The following is a 24,812-nucleotide window of genomic DNA, read 5'->3' as shown; positions in this document are numbered from 1 at the left end:
AGTGCTATCAGGCAACACACATACGTGTACTACAGCAGGAAGGAGTATCCGACACTTTAAAAGTTGATGGCATCACTGTCGGACAGTGGTTTGTTCACAGGCAGAATGACAAGTCCTTCCATTGTTTTGATAAAAAATTGGCTTCCGTTGGAAAAAGTTCTCAGGACAAAAGGTATTAATGGAGCGCAATGACATTGTAGCATGAAGATGTCGTTTCCTGCGCGAGATGTTAGCAGTGAAACCGGAAAATGTAATATGGGTTGATGAAACATGGGTCAACGTGTATCATGCACACTCCGCTGCATGGACAGACAACACACGCCATGGAACTATGAGTGTGCCAACTGGTAAGGAAGGGCGACTAATTATAGGTCATGCTAGCTCTATGAACGGTTTTGTGCTCAATGCTATGATGATGTTCCAGTTAAAAAAAAAAAAAAGTCTACTACCACGAGGAGATGAATGCAGATACATTCAAAGACTGGTTCGTTACCCGTTTGCTACCAAACATCAGTCCTGGTAGTGTTTTTGTAATGTACAATGCACTGTACCATTCAGTACAATTAAATACAGCACCAACGGCCTCTGCAAGGAGAGAGAATATAGTCAGCTGGTTGAAAGATAGTAAAATAGGCTTTGAACAGAATATGCAGAAAGCACAATGTCTGGAATTAGTGAAATGATACAAGCCATGGAAGAGGCATTATGTGATTGATATACTAGCAGAGAACCACGGCCACAAAGTTATACGTCTTCCACCGTACCACTGCCGTTACAGCATAACTGAACACATATGGGCTCAAATAAAAGCAGATGTCGTGGAGCAAAACAAAACCTTGAGACACACAGAGGGCTGGTAAATGAAGCTGTCATACGAATAACGCCAGAAAATTGGAAGAACGTCGTGAACCACGTGTGGAAAAAGTTTACAAGATCAAACATAGAAGAAAGTGTAGGAGAAGAATCGGTTCATAATACTGTAATTTCTTTATCAGATGATGAGGACAGCAGCAGTGAAGATACCAAAGACTATGTCGTCATGACAAGAGATGACCAATCGGATGACTATTATCTTGGGGTTTCCGTTCTCCCCCACAAAAAACAGAGGTAACATCCTTATTCAATATTTTACACGTAACATTTGTGCAATTTGCTTTACCTTGTTAATGTTGAAAATCTGATTGTGTATAATTTTTATTTTACCATAGACATGGTAATTTTTTTATGACGTTAACGCCGTTTGACGGTAATAATTGTATTTTACAGTTATACGATCCAGAATTCAGCCATAGGCCAGTTCGAAGTACAGTAACTTATTTTATGCCAAAAGATATCAGACTGGTATGAAATTCAGTAAAATCTGAAATGTATAACAACAAAATAAAAATTGTTTCAGTCAAATGGCTGCAACATCATTAAAGAAAATATTTACGTGTGTGTTTATGTAAGTTGACAAACACCGGTAGTGCATGTTAAAAAATATTCCATCAAGGAATACATTGGTTAGCAAAATGCTGCCCCTACAGGAATGCTGCAATGAATGACTTGGCATTGTTAGGCTCTGAAGGAGCTGAGTGTTACCACGGGTCGAAGTGTGGGATGGAAACGTCTGTCAGCCAGCTCCCCTGCCGCTGGCTCACTGCCCGTCCAAGTCGAATACTGGCAACTGCACTGCCAGCTGTCAGAGCTGGTCTCTTGACGTATAGAGTATAGCTACTGAGTGTACCTGATATCATGACAAAAGGGCAGAAGCTGTTTTGTTAGCAGATACGCCCCCAATTTGAAGTGATGGTGAGATGAATGCGAGCCTTGTTTTAAGATTTTGTGTTGTGCCTGAGCTTCTTCACAAACTATTACAAAAGATACTTTAATATGTGCAGAGGATGGTTAGCCCATCCAGTTAATATATGCATCATCAGTAAACCAACAGTTGCCAACTCACAGCCATGCCTTTTTTGATCTGGTAGCCATATTTTTACAGTATGTCTTAAGACAGACTGTGTTAACACTTTTTGGTTTTCTACACTTGAGTGTGACAGTACAAGGAAAAAGTGGGAGATGGCAAATTTAATCTTGCCTATTTTCTGCCCTGTCTGCAATTTTACATATATTAACCACATTCATTTCTGAAGACTTGTAAGGACTTTTATAACCACAATGTTGAGCTCATTAAACAAACAAACAAACAACAACACAACAAATGTGGAACATTAAGCATCAAAGCCGTATACTTACACTGGTGCATTTCCTTGTCTCCCGCCAAATGCTCCCCACCCAACTCCTGATAGATTCACAATGAAATCTTGAATTAGGTGCTCTATGGGTTCCAACTGACGAGTTCTAAACCTAAAATGTAAAAGAGCACATTAGCAATTTGAAAACTGAAGTACTACTTGAACAGAGACGGAAAACTTGCATACCAACTTTAACAGAATTAACTGGTGCTGGGTTCACAACCAGACTATCAGAATTGCTCCAGTAATTCTTGTTACAAAATTAGTATGCAAATGCTACTCTTCTGGCTTATATAGTACTGAAAGTTTATTCGGAATAATAAAACTAGTATATGAAAGACACAAAGTAAACATAGCCAGATTATATCAGGAAACATGAAAATAATCAAAACTTAAGCACCGAACTTTATTCATGCTAGAGACACCAGCTGTATTAAACTAAATAACATGGGGGATTTAAAATCATGTAACTGAAAGATAAATTTTATGTTTAAATGGGAAAGTTATTAACATAATACATTAATTTGTCCAGAAAAAGAGTAAAAAAAAAAAAAAAAAATGAGACCCCAAATCAAGCAAATAGATCCAGCAGTTGAGATGTGAAACCAATGATAAAAATATTGCTGGAGTCTACGAAATAGACATTTGCAAAACATGAAATCACAATCAAGATAAATATAGACTCAATGCAGATGGAATCTGTTTATCAGTTACACCTTTGTAATAATGATAGAATTAGTATATTTATTTGTATATAATTTTTACCTTGTAAATTTATTATAAGGAACTAGGCAAAATTGATTTCCGCCTGTTTATCAAAAACATGTCCTCTTGAAAATACTTTGAGGTCTGGCCTGCTCACTGAGCGGATTTTTAAAGAGCTGCGGTACTTTGACCGTGCAAAGGTAGCATAATCATTAGTCTCTTAATTAGTGGCTGGAATGAATGGCTTGACGAGAAATCAACTGTCTCTTAATAAATTTTTGAATTTAACTTTTGAGTCAAAAGGCTTAAATTCTTCTTTAGGACGAGAAGACCCTATAGAGCTTAACATTTTACTTTTATATAGTTTTTTGTTTGTCTTTCTATATTTAATGATGATGTTTTGTTGGGGTGACATGAAGAATAAACAAACTCTTCATTATTATATCATTTATTTATGTTTGCTGTTTTGATCCATAATTTATGATCATAAGATTAAGTTACCTTAGGGATAACAGCGTAATTGTTTTTGAGAGCTCATATCGACAAAGCAGATTGCGACCTCGATGTTGGATTAAGAAAAATTTTGGGTGCAGGAGCCCAGTAATTAGGTCTGTTCGACCTTTAAATTCTTACATGATCTGAGTTCAGACCGGCGTGAGCCAGGTCGGTTTCTATCCTAAGATTATTAATTCATATTAGTACGAAAGGACCATATGGTTGAAATATTTTTGTATTGTATTGATTAATATTAATTAGATTACTATTTTGACAGATTAATGTGTTGAATTTAGAATTCATTTATGTAGATTTTTTCTACAAATAGTATTGATACTTTAGGATTTATTTATGTTTATTTTGAATTTTCTTTTATTAGTTATTTGTGTTTTAATTAGTGTTGCTTTTTTAACTTTATTAGAGCGTAAGGTTTTAGGTTATATCCAAATTCGAAAGGGTCCAAATAAAATAGGATTTGTAGGAATTCCACAACCCTTTAGTGATGCTATTAAGTTAATTTGTAAGGAGCAGCCAATTCCTATTATATCTAATTATTTACTTTATTATTTTTCTCCTGTTTTTAATTTAATAATTTCCTTGGCTATTTGAGTAATTTTCCCTTACTTAACTTATATATGTCCATTTTCTTATGGATTTTTGTTTTTTTTTATGTTGTACTAGATTAGGTGTTTATACCGTTATAATTGCTGGTTGGTCTTCTAATTCAAATTATTCTTTATTAGGTTCTCTTCGGTCTGTTGCTCAAACAATTTCATATGAAGTTAGTTTGGCTTTAATTTTATTATCTTTAATTATTTTAACTGGTAGTTTTAACATGTTTGTTTTTATAAATTATCAGCTTTATTGTTGATTTATTATTATTTCTTTTCCTTTAGCTTTAGCTTGTTTTGCTTCTTGTTTAGCTGAGACTAACCGTACTCCTTTTGACTTTGCCGAAGGTGAATCTGAGTTAGCTTCAGGTTTTAATATTGAATATGGTGCAGGCGGATTTATTTTAATTTTTTTAGCTGAGTATACTACAATTGTTTTTATAAGAATATTATTAGCTTTAATTTTTTAGGCGGTGATTTTTATTCTTTTATATTTTTTATTAAGCTTGCTGTTATGTCCTTTAGTTTTATTTGAGTTCGGGGTTCATTACCATGTTTTCATTCTGATAAGTTAATGTACTTAGCTTGAAAAAATTTTTTAACCTTTATCTTTGAATTTTTTTTATTTTCTTTGTTGGTTTCAAGATTTTATTTATCTCATTTATTTAGTGAAATTTTTTAAGAAAAGTTAATAGAAGAGTTAAACTTCTAGTTTTATGTTTTCAAAACATATGCTTTTCGTAAGCTAATTAACTTATTATTCCTTAATTAGTTTATCTCATGCGTTTGCAACATGGACATTAATTAAGAAGTATGTAAAGTAGATAATTGTTAAGATTTGTCCTGTTATAATATAAGGTTCTTCAACAGGTCGTTTACCAATTCATGTTAATAAGCATACAACAACTACTATAATTCAGAATAAAATCTGATTAATAGGATAGAATTGAATACCTCGGAATAGTGTTTTATTATAAAATGGTAAAATTATTAAGATTCTAATTGATAGGAATAATGCAACAACACCTCGTAACTTATTAGGAATTGATCGTAGAATTGCATATGCGAATAAGAAATATCATTCTGGTTGAATATGAACGGGGGTTACTAACGGGTTAGCAGGTACAAAATTATCTGGATCTCCTAGGAGGTAAGGATTAATCAAGCACAGTATGATTAATAATGAGGTTATTAATACAAATGTAATAGAATCCTTGAAAGTAAACTATGGGTGAAATGGAATTTTTTCGATATCTCCATTTAGGCCTAAGGGGTTATTAGACCCTGTTTGGTGAAGAAAGAATAAATGAATTGCTGCCATTGCAGCAATAATAAATGGTAGTACAAAATGGAATGTAAAGAATCGATTTAATGTTGCGTTATCAACAGCAAACCCTCCCCAAACTCATTGAACTAAATCTGTTCCTAAATATGGAATTGCTGATAATAGATTAGTAATTACTGTCGCACCTCAAAATGATATTTGACCTCAAGGTAAAACGTATCCTATAAATGCAGTTGCTATAACTAAGAATAGAATTACTGTACCAATTATTCAGGTGTGTATGTATATGTAAGATCCATAGTAAATTCCTAGTCCTACATGCAAATAAATACAAATAAAAAATATAGAAGCTCCATTTGCATGTAAGGTTCGAATAATTCAACCATTATTTACGTCTCGGCAGATGTGTACAACACTACTAACCGCTATTTCAATATTTGATGTATAATGTATAGCTAAAAATAGTCCAGTTACAATTTGAATTACCAAACATAACCCTAGTAGGGACCCAAAATTTCATCAAAATGAAATATTTGTTGGTGCAGGTAAATCAACTAAAGAGTTATTAATGATTTTAATTAGGATGTCTTAATCGTAAGGGTTTATTCATTAGTAAATTATCTTATTTTACAAATAGGCCCCTGGTTAATATTAGTGATTTTAACAGCTGCTAATTGTGATAAAAATAAATAAATTATTATTATTATTATTATTGTGATAATGAATGTTGGTCTATTATATAGTTTTTCTAAAGATATTATTATTTCTTGATAATTGATTGAATTATCAATATTTATAGTTTCAGTATTCTTGAAAAAGTCTATAAATATTGTTATATCTAAAATAATTAATGTTGATATAATAAATACTCATATTGTTAAGGTAATAATTATGGTAATTGATTTAGGTTGAAATATTTCGTTTGATGCAATTCTCGTAATATAAATAAATAGAACTAATATACCACCAAGAAACGTTAAAAATAAAATATATGATAATCAATATCTTTCCATTATTGTTCCTGTTATTAGTCCAACTAGAAAAGTTTGTAGGATAATGAAAAGCATTATTGATATTGGGTGTCTTAATTTAATAAAATTAATATTTATTACGTTTGATAGTGATATAATTATTATTTTGATCATTTCAGGGGTTAGTTTATTTAAAATATTGGTTTTGGGGACCGATGATGGAAGCTTTTCCACCTCTGAAGCTAGAGGACAAATGTAAGGATGTAGAGGCCTATCTCACTAGGGGTAAGATAGATACTGCCTACAGGAAAATTAAAGAGACCTTTGGAGATAAGAGAACGACTTGTATGAATATCAAGAGCTCAGATGGAAACCCAGTTCTAAGCAAAGAAGGGAAAGCAGGAAGATGGAAGGAGTATATAGAGGATCTATACAAGGGCGATGTACTTGAGGACAATATTATGGAAATGGAAGAGGATGTAGATGAAGATGAAATGGGAGATATGATACTGCATAAAGAGTTTGACAGAGCACTGAAAGACCTGAGTCGAAACAAGGCCCCAGGAGTAGACAACATTACATTAGAACTACTGACAGCCTTGGGAGAGCCAGACCTGACAAAACTCTACCGTCTGGTGAGCAAGATGTATGAGACAGGCGAAATACCCTCAGACTTCGAGAAGAATATAATAATTCCAATTCCAAAGAAAGCATGTGACGGATGTGAAAATTACGAACTATCAGTTTAATAAGTCACAGCTGCAAAATACTAACACGAATTCTTTACAGACGAATGGAAAAACTGGTAGAAGCCAACCTCGGGGAAGATCATTTTGGATTCCGTAGAAACACTGGAACACGTGAGGCAATACTGACCTTACGACTTATCTTAGAAGAAAGATTAAGGAAAGGCAAACCTACATTTCTAGCATTTGTAGACTTAGAGAAAGCTTTTGACAATGTTGACTGGAATACTCTCTTTCAAATTCTATAGGTGGCAGGGGTAAAATACAGGGAGCGAAAGGCTATTTACAATTTGTACAGAAACCAGATGGCAGTTATAAGAGTCGAGGGACATGAAAGGGAAGCAGTGGTTGGGAAGGGAGTGAGACAGGGTTGTAGCCTCTCCCCGATGTTGTTCAATCTGTATATTGAGCAAGCAGTGAAGGAAACAAAAGAAAAATTGGGAGTAGGTATTAAAATTCATGGAGAAGAAATAAAAACTTTGAGGTTCGCCGATGACATTGTAATTCTGTCAGAGACAGCAAAGGACTTGGAAGAGCAGTTGAATGGAATGGACAGTGTCTTGAAAGGAGGATATAAGATGAACATCAACAAAAGCAAAACGAGGATAATGGAATGTAGTCAAATTAAGTCGGGTGATGCTGAGTGAATTAGATTAGGAAATGAGACACTTAAAGTAGTAAAGGAGTTTTGCTACTTGGGGAGCAGAATAACTGATGATGGTCGAAGTAGAGAGGATATAAAATGTAGACTGGCAATGGCAAGGAAAGTGTTTCTGAAGAAGAGAAATTTGTTAACATCGAGTATAGATTTAAGTGTCAGGAAGTCATTTCTGTAAGTATTTGTATGGAGTGTAGCCATGTATGGAAGTGAAACATGGCCAATAAATAGTTTGGACAAGAAGAGAATAGAAGCTTTCAAAATGTGGTGCTATAGAAGAATGCTGAAGATTAGATGGGTAGATCACATAACTAATGAGGAAGTATTGAATAGGATTGGGGAGAAGAGAAGTTTGTGGCGCAACTTTACCAAAAGAAGGGATCCGTTGGTAGGACATGTTCTGAGGCATCAAGGGATCACCAATTTAGTATTGGAGGGTAAAAATCGTAGAGGGAGACCAAGAGATGAATACACTAAGCAGATTCAGAAGGATATAGGTTGCAGTAGGTACTGGGAGATGAAAAAGCTTGCACAGGATAGAGTAGCATGGAGAGCTGCATCAAACCAGTCTCAGGACTGAAGACCACAACAACAACAACAACAAGTTTTAAAAGTGGGGCTGGACTTATTTTCGGTTTACAAGACCGGCATTTTTTTTTTTTAACTATTAAAACTAATGTTTATATTCTCTCTCTTTACTTCTTTATTGGTTTATTTTGCTGGTGTTTATGTTTTTTCTTCTAAATGTAAGCATTTATTAATGGTTCTTTTGAGATTAGAATATATTGTTCTTTCTTTATTTATATTAATTATTGTTTTTCTTATTGAGTTTGATTATGATTATTTTTTTCCTGTTATTTTCCAAAAACTAGTTTATAATTCAGGTTTGCAGTCAACTATTCAATATTAATATTTTGGCATTGGATGACAGTACTTACATTTGTACCACAAATCTCTTACTTTTACTGATGAAATACTTCCACCATTTTCTAATCTTGAAACTGACAATATTTTTAATGCACTAGTTTGAGTTGTTTTAGATGGTGGAGGGAGAGGGGAGGGATGGGGATGACACGAGGCTAGTAAAAGTTATCAGCAAAGGGCAGTGAAAAACCCATTTAAGTTTGATTACCATAATAAGTAATAATATGAGATTGATTTCCTAATTTACACACATTCTTTAAGGTACGAAAATAGGTCCAAGTTTCTTATTGTTATTCATAACTTTCTGTGTCTCTCCTCTCTTACTGGAAAGCAGCAAATATCAAAACTTACAACTTTTGTTATTGTGATTGTGTGTGAACCTATTTTTCAACCTCTAACTGTATGTGTCAGCACTGTGCTAAGTATCATTAAATTGATCAACTTAGGCACCTGAACAGTCTACTACAGACGAGTCCTTAAATTCACCACAAAATGTCATGTATGAGGTCTGTCATGAAAGGAACAGGATTCATGCTTGTAAATTTATGTAAGTGTCACGTATGTTGAATTAATGGTAACTGCCTTCAACGTAAGACCCACTTCTGTTCATGAACATCAGTCACTTTTTTCCAATATTTCAATGTATCAAACTAGTCAGAGCGTAAAGCTGAAGGTCCAAAAACAGTTGCAAAATAGTCAGTTACAACAAACAGTTCCTCAGAAATGCAAGTATTCTTGTTTCTTCTGTGTTGAACTAATACAAGAGGATAAACAGACATGTCTGTTAATGACAAAAATAACTGAGTGATCAGCGTGATGGAATGCCGTCCTACAGGCCCGGGTTCAATTCCCGGCTAGGTCAGGGGTTTTCTTCGCTCAGGGACTGGGTGTTGTGTTGCCTTCATCATCATTTCATCCCCATCCAGCGCGCAGGTCGTCCAGTGTGGTGTCAAATGTAATAAGACCTGCACCAAGGCGGCCGGACTTGCCCTGTAAGGGGCCTCCTGGCCAATGATGCCAAACGCTCATTTCCATTTCCTACTGTAAAGATGAGACACCGAGTTGCAGATAGCCACAACAAAAAGACAGTTAGACATTGAGGTTTCGACTATAGCTCTCTTCAGAAAAGAAAACACACACACACACACACACACACACACACACACACACACACACACACACACACACAAGCAAGCAAGCACACGTCCACACGCATGACTGCTATCTCCGGCCACTGCAGCTAGAATGCAACTGTCGCGTAGAATGAAAGTGCAATCCAGACTGGGGCAGGGAAGAGGGAGGGATAACAGGGTATAGGGGCAGGGGAAGAGCATTTTCTAGCAGAGTGTGCAGGGACTAGATGGCATCAGGATACGGCTACCAGGTGCAGCTTCGGGAGGCTGTGGAAGAGGGTAGGAGCAGGAGCAGGAAAGGAAAGGAAAGGAGATGAAAAGGGGAAATGTTCAGTGGACACACAGACAGAGAGTAGCGCACAATGAGGGTGAAGAAACTTTAATTGGGAGGTGATAGGACAGGGAGAGAGCAGAAACTGTTAGGTGGAGGGTGCAGGGACAGCAGGTTACCATAGATTGAGGTCAAGAGTGGGTAATGTGTTTTAAGGATAACTCCAACCTGTGAAGTTCAGAAAAGCTGGTGGCAGAAGGGAGGATCCTGGTGACCTGGGTTGTGAAGCAATCACTGAAATCAAGTATATTAGGTTCAGCTGCATGTTTTGCCACAGGGCGGTCCACTTTGCTCTTGGCCATAGTTCAGCAGTGGCCACTCATCCTGGAGGACAGCTGGTTGGTAGTCATACCAATATAAAAGCTGTGCAATGATGCAGCAGAGCTGGTATATGACATTCCTGCTTTCACAGGTGGCCTGGCCTCTGATGGCGTAGGATAAGCCTGGGGTAGCAGTGGAGCAGAAGTGCTGGATGGGAGGATTGAGCAGGTCTTTCACCAGGTCTTCCACAGGATACCCAGAATCACACATCAATATAGTGAATATGGTAAATAAGGAAACAGTCAGGAGTTGACCATACAACATTTTCCAGATACTTCAGCAAATCTCTCAGTGTAATAGTAGGAAGAAGGGAGCAATGAAAGAATGAACCATGACAATTCAGAAGACACAGTCTGGTTCACTGATGTGTCTGAAACAGATGAGGGCACTAGAGCCGAAGTATATGGGGTACAGCCTAGACTAGAGAGAGCAATCTCTCTAGTGAAGCTGGATACAGTATTCCAGGTGGAAATGCCAGCTATCAGAGTATGCACCGAGGAGTATTTGCATAGGTGTTATGAAGATACTAACATCTACATTTATTTAGACAGACAACCAGTTCTTAAACCTCTATTACCCCCTGCAATGAGATCAGAGATCATTGCGGAAAGCCACCAAGGCCTTAGGAGACTAGGGGAAAGCAACAGGGTAAACCTGCTCCGTGGGTCCCTGGTCACTCAGGAATTAATGGCAATTAACAAGTCAATAGAATGACCAGCGACAACATTCATTGGACTGGAACCCATCCCAACCAACATTAAGATGATAGTAAAATCCAGTCTGTGTATCTGGGTCAGGAGGCAGCACAGAATATTGGAGTATAAAACAAAAACACAACAAGTTAATGATACCAAAGCCATGTTTCAACAGAAGTTCTGCAATCCTGGACTTGAACAGAGGACAGATCAATCTCGTGGCAGGGCTTCTGACTGGCCATTGGAAGTTTAAGAAACACCCTTCACAAGTTGGGTTCAGAGAAAGAAGCCCCTAAATGTGGACTATGTGGTGAGGAGGATGAAACCGCACCCACTTAATCTTCCAATGAGAAGTGTTGGAGGTCAAAAGACATAGAACATCTGGACCATTGAGTCGTGAAGAAATCATGTCTGGTAGGTATCTCCTACCACTTTTTAAGGGAACTGACCAGTCTTACTATAATCACAGGGAGAGAAACTGCACAATAAACTCAAGTTTCAGTGAGGGCAATAGTGGGCTAAGACCACTGGTTTGTCTCTTGTGTTAATCAAATCAAGTGATTTATTCTGTGGATTCAAAATTCAATCATAAACATGAACTTGCAGTCAGTAACAGAAGGATCCATTGTTCCATACCAAGAAGCCCTTCTATATAGCCTAGCTACATGTGCTCAATTACACCTGTACTGACAAGTAGTCCCACCCTAATTATGTGAAGGGTTTCACTGAAGCCGTCACAGATGAAGATTACTCTCCCCACCTTGTACAGAATCAGATCTCCCATGTCTTGTCTCTCTAGTCACCTTCTTCTTCCCACATACCAACCATCCAGACACAAAAGAGCCCATTCCTTGTGACCCGGGACCATCCAACACTGGAGCAATTGAATCACATTCTCTGCCAGGATTTCGACTATCTCTCATTGCATCCTGAAATATGGAATATCCTATCCACTATCCTTCTCACCCCTCCCACAGTGGTATTCTGCCACCTCCTGAACCTATGCAATATCCTTGTCCATCCTTACTCCACCCATGCTCCCAACCCCTTACCACAAGCCACATATCCATGCAAAAGATCTAGATGCAAGACCTGTCCTATACATCCTGCAACCACCACCACCACCACCACCACCACCACCACCACCAATTTCAGTCTGGTAACAGACATCTCCCGCCACATCAAAGACAGGGCTATCTATCAAACCAGTCTCGTGTTCCACAAACTAGGCTGCAACCACTCTGCTGCTTTCTACTTGAGGCATGACAAATTAAAAGCTGTCTGTCCATATGAATGGCCACTAACAAACTGTAGCCAATCGCCAGCTGGACCTGCCAGTTAATGAAAACGCTACCCAACAAATTGTGCTTCATTTCAACAACTGCTTCACAGCCTGTACCATCTAGATCCTTTCCAATAAGACCAGCTTTTCTGAACTGCACAGGTGGGAACTCTTCCTGCAATATATCCTACATTCCTGTAACCCCTGGCATCAACCTTTGCTAGTTCCTGTCCTTCACCTGTCGATAGCGTTCCCTGCTCCCACTCCAGCATTACACAGCCTTCTATTCCTCCAACGCACTCGCTAGTCTTTTTTCTCTTCTCTACTTATCTCTTTTCCGCTCCCCCTGTCCCACCCAAACTTCCTGAATGCACCTAGCAGTCCTCTCGTTCCTGCATACCCACAAGCAGCACTACACCTTCACCACCCCTGCCTTGTCATTCCTCTATCCCCCACCCCTTGATTCCTCCTTACTCCCACGAGCCACGCCAGACTGTTGTGACCGTCAGGTGCAGTTGCCCTCCACAGGGGGTTGTGTGTGTGTGTGTGTGTGTGTGTGTGTGTGTGTGTGTGTGTGTGTGCACGTGCACGTGTTCTACTTCAGAAGAAGGCCTTTCAGCTGAAAACTGAAATATTTAGCACCCTATTCATTGTGCCTGTCTGCAAATCAGCATCTCCTCAATATGGTGAGTAGCAATCTATCCTTTTCACAATATTGTTGTTACTCCTAAATTATTTACATAACCCTCTATTTTGTATGAGTTGGACAACAAAAGAATGTTATCATTAAACCAGATATGTAAATAAAAATACTGTCCACAAAATTCCTGTTCCAATGGTACTATTTTTCAGGAAAGTACAATAATTGCAACTACATATCGGTGAAACATATGACTTTACTGGTCTGATAGCAAATGAATACTTTCCTGAATATAATACACACACTATCTGCAACTAAACTGCTTAAAAAAAAAAAAGGTCCAAGCAGGAAAACCCAACATGTATTTTAATAGTAACAAGAAAAGGAAGCAACATACAACTACTCAATTTCAAAACAAAACAAAAAATGGCTCTGAGCACTATGGGACTCAACTGCTGAGGTCATTAGTCCCCTAGAACTTAGAACTAGTTAAACCTAACTAACCTAAGGACATCACAAACATCCATGCCCGAGGCAGGATTCGAACCTGCGACCGTAGCGCCTTTAACCGCACGGCCACTTCGGCCGGCAATTTCAAAACACAAACAATTTCTACCTGCATGACAAACAAGGATTTGCATGTGTAACACCTTTCTACTTTTAAATCTAAAAACTTGTATTATGCCAAGGGGAAAAGGCAGTGACAAACACCCAGTAAAAAAGGAAAGGAAAGGAAGGATACAAAACCTTATTCTAGTACAAGGAAACTGATAATAATTATAAAATAACGACTGTAGAAATTAGCTTAAGACTGGTTATAGGCACATGCAGTAAATAAGGATAACATAGCCATAAAGTTATCACAAAATTTTGTATCAAAGAGGAATATTTTACTTAACTCTCTAATCATAAAGTCAGAGTGCATCATCATTAAAAGATATTTCAACATGTTTTCAAAATTTGCACATTTTTTACAACACACAAGGTATGCGAAAAATTTTGAGAAGTCCTATACTCTGTTCCTCCATCTTTGCAAACATCCAAAAATTAAAATAATGAGGCTTCAAAAATAAAATATTGAAAAGAAAGAAAATATAAGGAAGTAAAAAAAAGCAACTTCTCCAGTAAGAAATATTTGTCATTCATTGTATTACACAATGCATACAAGGTGCAATCTGTTTCTCACACTATTTTCTTTGCTCTCAAGTGAGATGAAATCTTAAGGTCCAAACATGTGAGCAAACTTTCTTGTCAAAGTTGTCCTTATCCAGCCACAGATTTGTCAAACAAGCCCATACACATACAAAGTCTGTCAGTTTAACTTCACTCTGAAGCACACATTGTGTGTGTTTGAGAGTATTTTGACACGATTGAGAATGGGTGCAAATACAGAGAAAGTATTTCTGGCATTGACTTTGGCACCATGTTAGAAGAAGAAGAAGAAGAAGAAGAAGAAGAATGCAAGATGCTGGTCCAGGGAATGGCTTAAAATGAAATATTCACCTACAAAAATCTGATGCAGGAAATATTACTCCGAGAAACTAATGATCATATCAACTTTTTATGAATGGACAATGAAACTTTCAGTAACTTTTTAAGGGCCTCATAAAAGATCAAACTTGTTTGTCAAATTTGCTCTTATCTATCCATGGATGTGTCAAACAAGCACATACATGTACCAACAAGCCTCGTCAATTATGCTGTATTTTGAAACTAGTGGGAATGGCTACAAATGCAGATAAAACATTTCTAACATTGATTCTGGCACTGTGTTTAAACAAGAAGAAGATTACTTCTTCTTAATCACGTCATTGGCCCCGGGAATGGTTTAAAATGAGAGAAATATACAAATGAAAGTCTGTTAAAGGAAATGTTATCCTCAAAAACTGATGATTACATGAAATTCCTGTGGATGGACAATGAAACTTGCAATGCTTCTTTAGAGTTACTTCAGCCTCACACTGAAAAAGAAGCCACAAGTAATGTAACTTTTAATACTTGTTTAGAGTTACTTCACTCTCATATTGAAAAAGAAGACACAAGTATGCGAAAATTATTCCTTTATACTTGGTCCTCTAATGAAAATTCATTAAAATATCACATCATGGGAATGTATAGCCCAGATAATCCATGTAAGAACTGGAGAACTTCGATTTTTTTTTTTTTTTTTTAATGCACTTCCGCTTTTATGATATGCATAGAACACCGATTTTCTTCTTCACCTCTTCACGCATAATATACGACAGTGACAGATGCGACACCATTACCAAGTAAAACTTGTTTTTCACCATAAATATGTTGCAAAACACTGACATGATCAATGCCTATCATGTCAAGTTTTCTGTCAAAATTTCCGGCAAACATGTAAACACACACTACATTTGACAAACATGTCGAACAGCACTTGACAGAGTCAAATATTTGACAAACATAGTAAAGTTAGACAAACTGTTTGCTCCTGTATGGGGGCCTTCAGGAAAGTGTGTTCAAGAAGTTTGGGTGCTGAATTTTACTTCCAGATCTGCTTATAAGATCAAATATAAAACTTATTTGATTGCATCAATGAAAATATTAAACATACAAAGCACATGAATGTGTCCAGATCAAATTATAACGGAAAAAAATAAAAATAAAAAAAAATAAAGTAAAAAATAAAAACGCTATTACACAGCACATGCTTGGCATTAAATACACTGTTAACAGTATACAACACAATACAATACTCCTACATCCTAAGTGCGATTGTAATTAACTAGATCTATTCAAACAAAAAGAAACATACCTCTATGAAACCAAAAGACCAGAATCCATGCAAAATGAGTAAATAGAATTTAGAATCAACAGTTATTTTAGAAATTTTAAAGAGAGTTATTTTGGAGATTTTAAAGACTTACCATAATGTACCAGCATGTAATAATTTGATATAATGTAACTGAATAAATGTCAAATACAGTTTAATGCTGGCTCCAAATGAGAAGCTACATTTATGGACAATATAGTATACCTTTTAACTGATTTTGAACTATACATAAACTTTTACTCTTTGTGGTAGTGTAAGTTTTGTGGAGTGTGTTCGCAACATTAAACATGCAGCATTACATGCCAATACAGTGTGGAACTGTGCCTCCCATCTTCTCTGTTAAACTACTCAACTTAGCTCATTTTAGCTGCTTTGCATTTTTTTCTTTAATTTACTGTCTTCAAAATTTAACACATAATCTTCTTTTAACAAAAATGCTCTCTACTACTATTTCATCCTGCTCAAGAACAAGGTAAACAATGTCCAAAGCAAATTATACCTGACAACAGACCCACAGGGATCGAAATACATTGTGTAATAACATGTGCAACGAAACTTCCTGGAAGATTAAAACTGTGTGCTGGACAGGACTTGAACCCAGTTCCTCTGCCCAGTGCAGACAAGGCTGTGAGGGGGAGCTCGTTTGAGTGGTACAGTATTTGTATGCTAAAGGATAAGATTCCAGCCTCAAGTACAAGTAGACCCCAGAGTTTTGACCTGCTAGGAAGTTTCGAATCAGTGCACACACTGCAGCAGAGTGAAAATTCATTATGGAAATAAGCAGAACCCTTGAGACTGGAGGCCTTGTCTGTTGTACTTCCAACGTGCTGTATATGCCGAGGTCCAGAATTACAATTTATGAGTAAAATGTAAGAAAACAAAACAAAATAGATCTTATATACCCCTCCCTCCCTAGCGTTTCAGTCACAGCTTTCTGGTTGATCATTGCATCTCTTTTTCTTGGCACTTTATGTACAATACCCAAGTTTTTCCATTTAACTGCAACACCTTACTTTGCCACTGCAATAGATGTTGCCATATGATAATGACGCACTGCTGCTCAGATGGTTTTTTAATCCAATCCTCTTTGTAGAGCAACATTCCAGGTGGTCAATCGGCAGAATGCATTTTCCAATTACCAAACTGTATATCCTTTCCTGGTCAAATTACGTGTCCCTTTAAAAAAATTAATTTCATTTTACTTTCAAATAATCCCAGATATACAAATTATAGTTTTTATTTGTGAGATATTAAAATGGCTTAATATAGGTCCCCTGACAATAGGAAGTTGTGGGCAAATCTTTATTCAGCAATTATGAGATGATGCAATACAGAGAAAACTTTGAATTCAGGCCATTACATTTAATTTTTGATAGTCCTGTAGACATGTAGTTTGCCATGTAGAAAACATGACCTTACACTTGAACATCTTAATTGTGACTGCTTCTACATACAACTCACACCTATGTTGCTGTTATGCAATGGCCCGTGTATATTACCGATTAGCATTGGATAAATAGTTTGTCTTGTTCCATTTCCAAGTGAAAATTCCATGAAAACCAATATTTATGTTTCTGCTGTTGCTAATGTCATTTATACAGAAGCCTATCATTGCCTGCAAACACAACATGCCCATAATTAAAAGTTCAGTTTCAAAATGCAGTAGAAAGAGAACCACTACTCAGAATGACATCAAATTTAAGTAGTACATTATTCATACAGGAGGAACGTCATGGAATAAGCAATAATTTAACGAAAATTTGACCAACAAATGGCACCGTAAATGCCAGAATATGCACTCCAACAGACATGCAGCACATGGCTGTTCCTCAAGTTTGCGTCCGAGATGCACAACATGGCTGCCTCTGTGAAAGAGCATGCACTGCTGATAAAGCTCTTCCAGACTGCGTCAGGAGCCCTGCAGACGTTCCAGAGACTCATGGCTATGGAAAAAAAAGGTCCAAAGTTTGCTAAGGATCTGGAGAAAACGATTATAAAATTCGAAATGACAGGTCCTTTTGAAGTTCAATGTGGTAGAGGGGTAAAGCAGTGGTGTCCAAACAAGCAGCGGATGGGAAACTTCCCAACTTTGGACATGCCTGCAAGCACAGTACATAAGATCTTACGAATCATCCTGTATTGCTGTCCATACAAAATCACGCAAGTTCAAGAGTTAGCTCCTGCTGACCTGCCAGCAAGACAAACGTTCCCTCTGGAATTTCTTGCTCGCATAGATGTGGCCAATGAACGGCAACGGAAAATTCTGTGGACAGACAAAGCCCATTTCCACCTCCAAGGGCAAGTCAATATGCACAGCTGTAGAATAAGTCAAGATACAGAGCTGCAGAATACGTCAAGATACAGAACTATAGAATATGAAGAATGGAAAATCCGCATGCATATCAACCAGTTCCACCCACATGCATATCAACCAGTTCCACCTCATTCTGCAAAGGTGACTGTAGGTCGGTTTGATAGCATCGTTAATCAGAGAGCCATACTTTTTCGTGGAGATGAGTCCTACAAGTCCTTTTATGTGTACCATCTGTGGTAATGGCAATGAGAGTCTTTTGTGCACCAATATCATTCCAACCCATCAACAGCATGGATGTGCGAGTAGGATCATTTTTATGCAAGATGGCATTTCTTCACACACTGTGTGCTCAGTGAATGGGGCACAGCAGATGAATTTTGTACATGCTAGAATTATCAGCCATCATTTTCCTCCAGCCTGGTTGTCCATATCACCTGACCTTTATACATGCGAGATCTGGCTGTGGTGTTACCTGAAAGATATGTTCCGTGCTCCAGTTATGAACATAGCTGAACTGAAGGCATTCACTGCGCAACACATTCTGGATGACCCCTGAGACACACTGATCTGTTGTGGAACATGCTGTTTCTCAATTTCAACTTTTTCAAGAAGACTGTGGACAGCATACTGAACATGTCTTGAGTCAGTCTCATGATAATTAGAAACCGATGTCATTTTGATTTTTATGGACTTGTTGCATCCTTTAAGTGTCCTGCCAATGAAATGCAGCCTTTGGCTTGCCTTCCCCACAATATTATTTATGTGGTCTTTCCAACTGAAGTTGTTCGTAATTTTAACACCCATGTACTTAGTTGAATTGACAGCCTTGAGAATCGTACTATTTATCGAGTAATTGAATTCCAACGGATTTCTTTTGGAACTCATGTGGATCACCTCACACTTTTCGTTATTTAGCGTCAACTGCCACCTGCCACACCATACAGCAATCTTTTCTAAATCGCTTTGCAACTGATACTGGTCTACGGATGACCTTACTAGACGGTAAGTTACAGCATCACCTACGAACAACCTAAGAGAACTGCTCAGATTGTCACCCAGGTCATTTATATAGATCAGGAACAGCAGAAGCCCCAGGACACTTCCATGGGGAACACCCAACATCACTTCAGTTTTACTCTATGATTTGCCGTCTATTACTACGAGCTGCGACCTTCCTAACAGGAAATCACGAGTCCAGTCGCACAACTGAGACAATACTCCATAGCCCCGCAGCTCGATTAGAAGTCGCTTGTGAGGAACGGTGTCAAAAGCTTTCCGGAAATCTAGAAATATGGAATCAACTTGAGATCCCCTGTCGATAGCTGCCATTACTTCGTGCGAATAAAGAGCTAGCTGCGTTGCATAAGAACGATGTTTTCTGAAACCATGCTGATTACGTATCAATAGATCGTTCCCTTCAAGGTGATTCATAATGTTTGAATACAGTATATGCTCCAAAACCCTACTGCAAACCGACGTCAATGATATAGGTCTGTAGTTCGATGGATTACTCCTACTACCCTTCTTAAACGCTGGTGCGACCTGCGCAATTTTCCAATCTGTAGGTACAGATCTATCGGTGAGCGAGCGGTTGTATATGATTGCTAAGTAGGGAGCTATTGTACCCGCATAATCTGAAAGGAACCTAATCGGTATACAATCTGGACCTGAAGACTTGCCCGTATCAAGCGATTTGAGTTGCTTTGCAACCCCTAAGGTATCTACTTCTAAGAAACTCATGCTAACAGCTGTTCGTGTTTCAAATTCTGGAATATTCCATTCGTCTTCCCTGGCAAACGAATTTCGGAAAACTGCATTCAATAACTCCGCTTTAGCAGCACAGTCATCAGTAACAGTACCATCAGCACTGCGCAGTGAAGGTATTGACTGCGTCTTGCCGCTTGTGTACTTTACATACAACCAGAATTTCTTCGGATTTTCTACCAAATTTCGAGACAATGTTTCATTGTGGAACCTATTAAAGGCATCTCACATTGAAGTCCGTGCCAAATTGCGCGTGTCTGTAAATTTTAGCCAATCTTCGGGATTTCGCGTTCTTCTGAACTTCGCATGCTTTTTCCGTTGCCTCTGCAACAGCGTTCGGACCTGTTTTGTGTACCCTGGGGGATCAGTTCCATCTCTTACCAATTTATGAGGTATGAATCTCTCAATTGCTGTTGCTACTATATCTTTGAATTTGAGCCACATCTTGTCTACATTTGCATAGTCAGTTCAGAAGGAATGGAGATTGTCTCTTAGGAAGGCTTCTAGTGACACTTTATCCGCTCTTTTAAATAAATAAACCAGATGCACATAAAATGAAAAATGTTGAAGAATACTTGCGAAGTACACTGACTGCCATGTCTTCAATTCACTGTTTTACTGCACTATTACTTAGGGGCAAAGTTTTCAAAATTTGATGTACATTCTGATGCATTACTGTTGAGAAGTTCTTTTATGGAGGGTGTTATTACCATTTCTCCAGTATTATAGCTTTTACTACTTTGTAATTAATTGTGAAATGCGATATGTGGCAATTAATCCACCTTTTTTCACTTCATGTTGTTTCTTAAATGATATAATGATTGTTGAATGATTTTGACATTTTTATATTTTTCCTGAAAATATTAAACGGACTTGTCCATACCATTTGACTGCCTTGTAGAAAGATGTTCTCACAAGCAACTTGGCTTCATCACCTTACTGGATAATTTATGACACAATCAACACATCTGATATTTTTTTTACTTAAAATTGATTCTATGAAACCCACCTTCAGATATTCTAACAATTAGCTATTTTGAGTCATGGGCTCACAATATTTCACGATATTTTGTTTGAAGCTGTAAGCATGTGTACACTGTCATAAATCTGCTTACCTCCAAGCGCAGCCACAAACGAAAGAGTCTGTGCCATGTGTCGTTATCTATGCATACCTCTCGCACATTGTGGATTGGGTTTGGGGCAGGGGCAGTGCCGGCTACCAGCTCTGCTTGTCTGATACAGTTGGGAGGTGCACAAGTTGTTCTGGGATAAGACTCATTTGTATCGCACTATAGTGCCACTGAGTTCTTCTAACATTACACGAACTACATTTATGCCTGAGTGGTACTAATAGTAGATTTTCTGAAATGTAAAGTGTCACAGGGAATGTTACGCAATTCTAATGGAAACGCGTAACACATTCTCGATTCACTTCAGATAAAATTCCAAGCTTTCAACGATGCCCTCCATCACCACAGTCAGGGACTAAAACTATCTGTCATGAACTGGTAAGGTTCCCACTTTTATACACATAGGACAACATCCGATAGGCTGGATTACATCATGATGATATGTACATAGACTGTGCACTCTGCATCCACAAGTTTTGCTTGCACACTCTATCCAGAATTGCCAGCAATATCATGCATCACATCAGGCAGAGAACTAGCTAAAATGACTGATGGATCTGCAATGGGTTTGCCAGCCGTAGCCAATTTTTTCATGGAAGTTGTTGAAGAACGACCACTGAACAGTGCTCCCTTCCCAGCCTTGCTTCTCCAGATTTTTAATCTGCAAGCATGACAATACAGCACTGCTCATTTGAATGGCATACATCCCAACATAAAATTTACAGTGGAGATGGAGAATGACTGGAAGTTACCTTAGATGTGTTCATTGAACGGAATCAGATTGAAGACTAGGTCATTCCGTATACACAAAACCGATACAAACAGATCTGTATCTCAACAGGTGTAGCTTTCACCATCTCACTCAGAGGAGAGCTATGCTGAACACCTTAGTACACAGAGCCAGAACTATTTTGGACATGGATCGCCTCGGCTCCGAGATCGAGCTTCTGAAGACCGTGTTCAGAAGGAACATGGTATTCTGTCCGTGCCAGAGAGAAGACCAAGACATGATGCTGTTCAAACAAGCCAAGAGGACCGGCACATAGCGCCATTTCCATTCTGCTGTACAACTAGCAAGATAGGAGTAGTCGTAAAAGGCAAGGCATCACACCAGTCTTATGGCCAGCCAGAAAAATTAAAGAAACACTGTGATTGGTTAAAGCTAATCTCGGTCTGAGAGTGCCAGGAATTTATTACATTCCTTGCGAGTGGCGAGTGGTACACGGGTCAGTTAGTACAGACAGTTGCCAATCGTTGCGTAGGAGCCTCAACGTCAAATGTTATACTACTGATGTGCATGCATGCTCACATCATAACTTCTGCCCTCACAAGCATCTTGATATCCTCCTCACCATAATCCTTTGTTTAATACACAAAAAGTGGATTTGTTCTTTATTGTAGGTCCATTTTACTGATTGTTTTTCTGGTCACAGGTCACACTATCCCGTGTCTTAACCTGCATAAGGGCTGTGTGTCATACAGAGAGACAATAAACTCTCAATTATCTGTGGTAATTTGGACTTTAAAACCGTGGATAACCAAATTCCGCAGATAATCCACAATTAAAAGCTGCTCAAAAACAAAACTTAATTACAATGTAATAATTAAAATCACTTAGCTAATGTTTATAATAAATTCTGCCTTATCATAATATATGTGAAAATTCGGTACTTACAAAGAATACAGAATGATCCAGTTTTATATTACCTTACACTATTTTGAGACAAAATACAGTCCAGTGCTTGCTGTGTTCAAGCAGCACATTGTTTACTATATTCATGTGGTAACAAGAAATTATTGCTCTCCTGAGGCCACTCCTACGTTAAAGAAATATTTTCAGCATGGGGGAGAAAAAGAAAAGAAGGAAAGGGGAGGGGGAGATGGTAGGGGGAGGGAGAGAGAGAGAGAGAGAGAGAGAGAGAGAGAGAGAGAGAGAGAGACCATGGATAATTGAGAGTTTACTGTATATGTCTTTGGTTGTTCTGACTGAAATAAATGTCTTTTGATATATTGTGTGTGTATTGCAGTATTCTCCTTTGGACTTGCTACACAGTTTACAGTTTGGTACATCACCTACCCACACACCTGCCTACCAGCAGACTTCTCATTTTCAAGATAATATTGGGTATGACCTTTTCCATATGATATTTCAATACTTCCTGTTTAGTGCAAGTTCGTTACGGTGTATTACATTAGCTCTATACTTTGGTTCATTAAAATGTTTTTATTAAATAGGTGGTTCCTTGGGAGTCTGCGTTTGATAGATTACTCTGTTGTAACTTTATATTCTTATTTTATTAGTTATTATTAGTATACGGTACATGGTGATATAGGTAGTTAACAGAAAGGGGGGGGGGGGGGGGGTGTTCATCTCCAGTAAGTGGTTTTATGACAACATATAAATAAATCCAGAATGAGATTTTCACTCTGCAGCGGAGTGTGCGCTGATATGAAACTTCCTGGCAGATTAAAACTGTGTGCCCGACCGAGACTCGAACTCTAGTTCGGTCGGGCACACAGTTTTAATCTGCCAGGAAGTTTCATATAAATAAATATTTCAGCTTCCAATTGTACTCATCGGTATATGACTGATTTTTTTTTATTTATTTATTTTTTTTTGCTTCAGGCGATTCACAAGCACTAACATTAGCACTACATACCTGTTGTTTGTCAATATGTGACACGTAATTTTGACCTCGGATTAGTAGGTTCTCTTTATTATTATATGGCATATATATTTTGTTCCCTATTTTATATTCGCACAGAGTGCCACTGTTCTCTCATTTTATTTCTTATTTTAACTTTGACGTCACTCCCTGTGCAGTTCGGTTTTTGTTATATAATTACTACATATTACCACTGTATACAATTTGATTTCTTAAATTTACACTAATCCTTTTGTTATGTAGTTTAAAGTGTTGTTGTTATTATTGTCTTTACAAGGGGCCTGAAAATGGCATCATGTAATGCTGAAACTGGTAGCAAAAATAAAATAAAATAACATTGGGAATATAGATGGCTGAAGATGTTTTTGATTCAGCCCGAGGTCCCACAAACATCCTGTATAAAGATGGACTTACACAGAAATATTATTTTTGTCAGTTTGCATGTGTCATTCAGTTGAAACAGCAGATGCATACGGTATCATATCAATGAACATATTTGTTGCTAACAGTTTGATGAAGCACTTCAAACCTTTTGGTATAATGTTGTATAACTAGTTACAGTTGATAGCAAGGTATGTCTATAATCATACGAGCAAGGAAATTGTAATTATTAGTACAAAAGCTGGTTTATGTGGCATTGCCAGCCATGATAATGTGTGAAAAAATGTTTAAAGTAAGTTTCTCTTTAGCTTATTAAAAATTAATTCTAAACTGTATGGAGTTATTTGAATAGTTATTTAAATAGCAATCCACAGTCAATTTCTTATGCCCTATGTTCATAAATGTTTGTCATTTTAGTACAAATGTTACAGAAATTGACAGTTCCACAAGACGAAGGAACTTGAAAGAAGTTGTTGTAATCAACAAACTTACAACGTAGGTCCCTTTGGCAATCTTGTTGAAATCCAGGCTCAGAAGCTATCCGGCGAAAATTTGGTTACAATCCCTGTTTCTGTTTTCCAGAAATGTGTATCAAAATTATTGATCGCTTCTTTCAAATATCCAACACATCATTGCACGGAACAAGGTGCGCTTATGTCGAAACCTGGCATACTCGCATGAAGCTAAAAAATGACATCTCCTAAAACATCAGGTACCATAGTTAAC

The 24,812-nt window shown here is 37.7% G+C and overlaps 1 protein-coding gene across 1 annotated transcript in view; it reads right to left on the bottom strand.

Annotated features, from left to right (window-relative positions):
• LOC126412317 (E3 ubiquitin-protein ligase Iruka-like) overlaps positions 1-24,812 on the bottom strand; it is a 152,599-nt gene that overhangs the window by 63,374 nt on the left and 64,413 nt on the right. Inside the window, exon 4 of the mRNA XM_050081838.1 lies at positions 2,236-2,346. Coding sequence (XP_049937795.1) covers positions 2,236-2,346 — 111 coding nt within the window. The remainder of the gene's footprint in view (positions 1-2,235; positions 2,347-24,812) is intronic.

Source organism: Schistocerca serialis, chromosome 7, assembly GCF_023864345.2.
Source record: "Schistocerca serialis cubense isolate TAMUIC-IGC-003099 chromosome 7, iqSchSeri2.2, whole genome shotgun sequence".
In the NCBI taxonomy this organism is placed as follows: domain Eukaryota; kingdom Metazoa; phylum Arthropoda; class Insecta; order Orthoptera; family Acrididae; genus Schistocerca; species Schistocerca serialis.
This window is presented reverse-complemented; position numbering and strand designations above follow the sequence as displayed.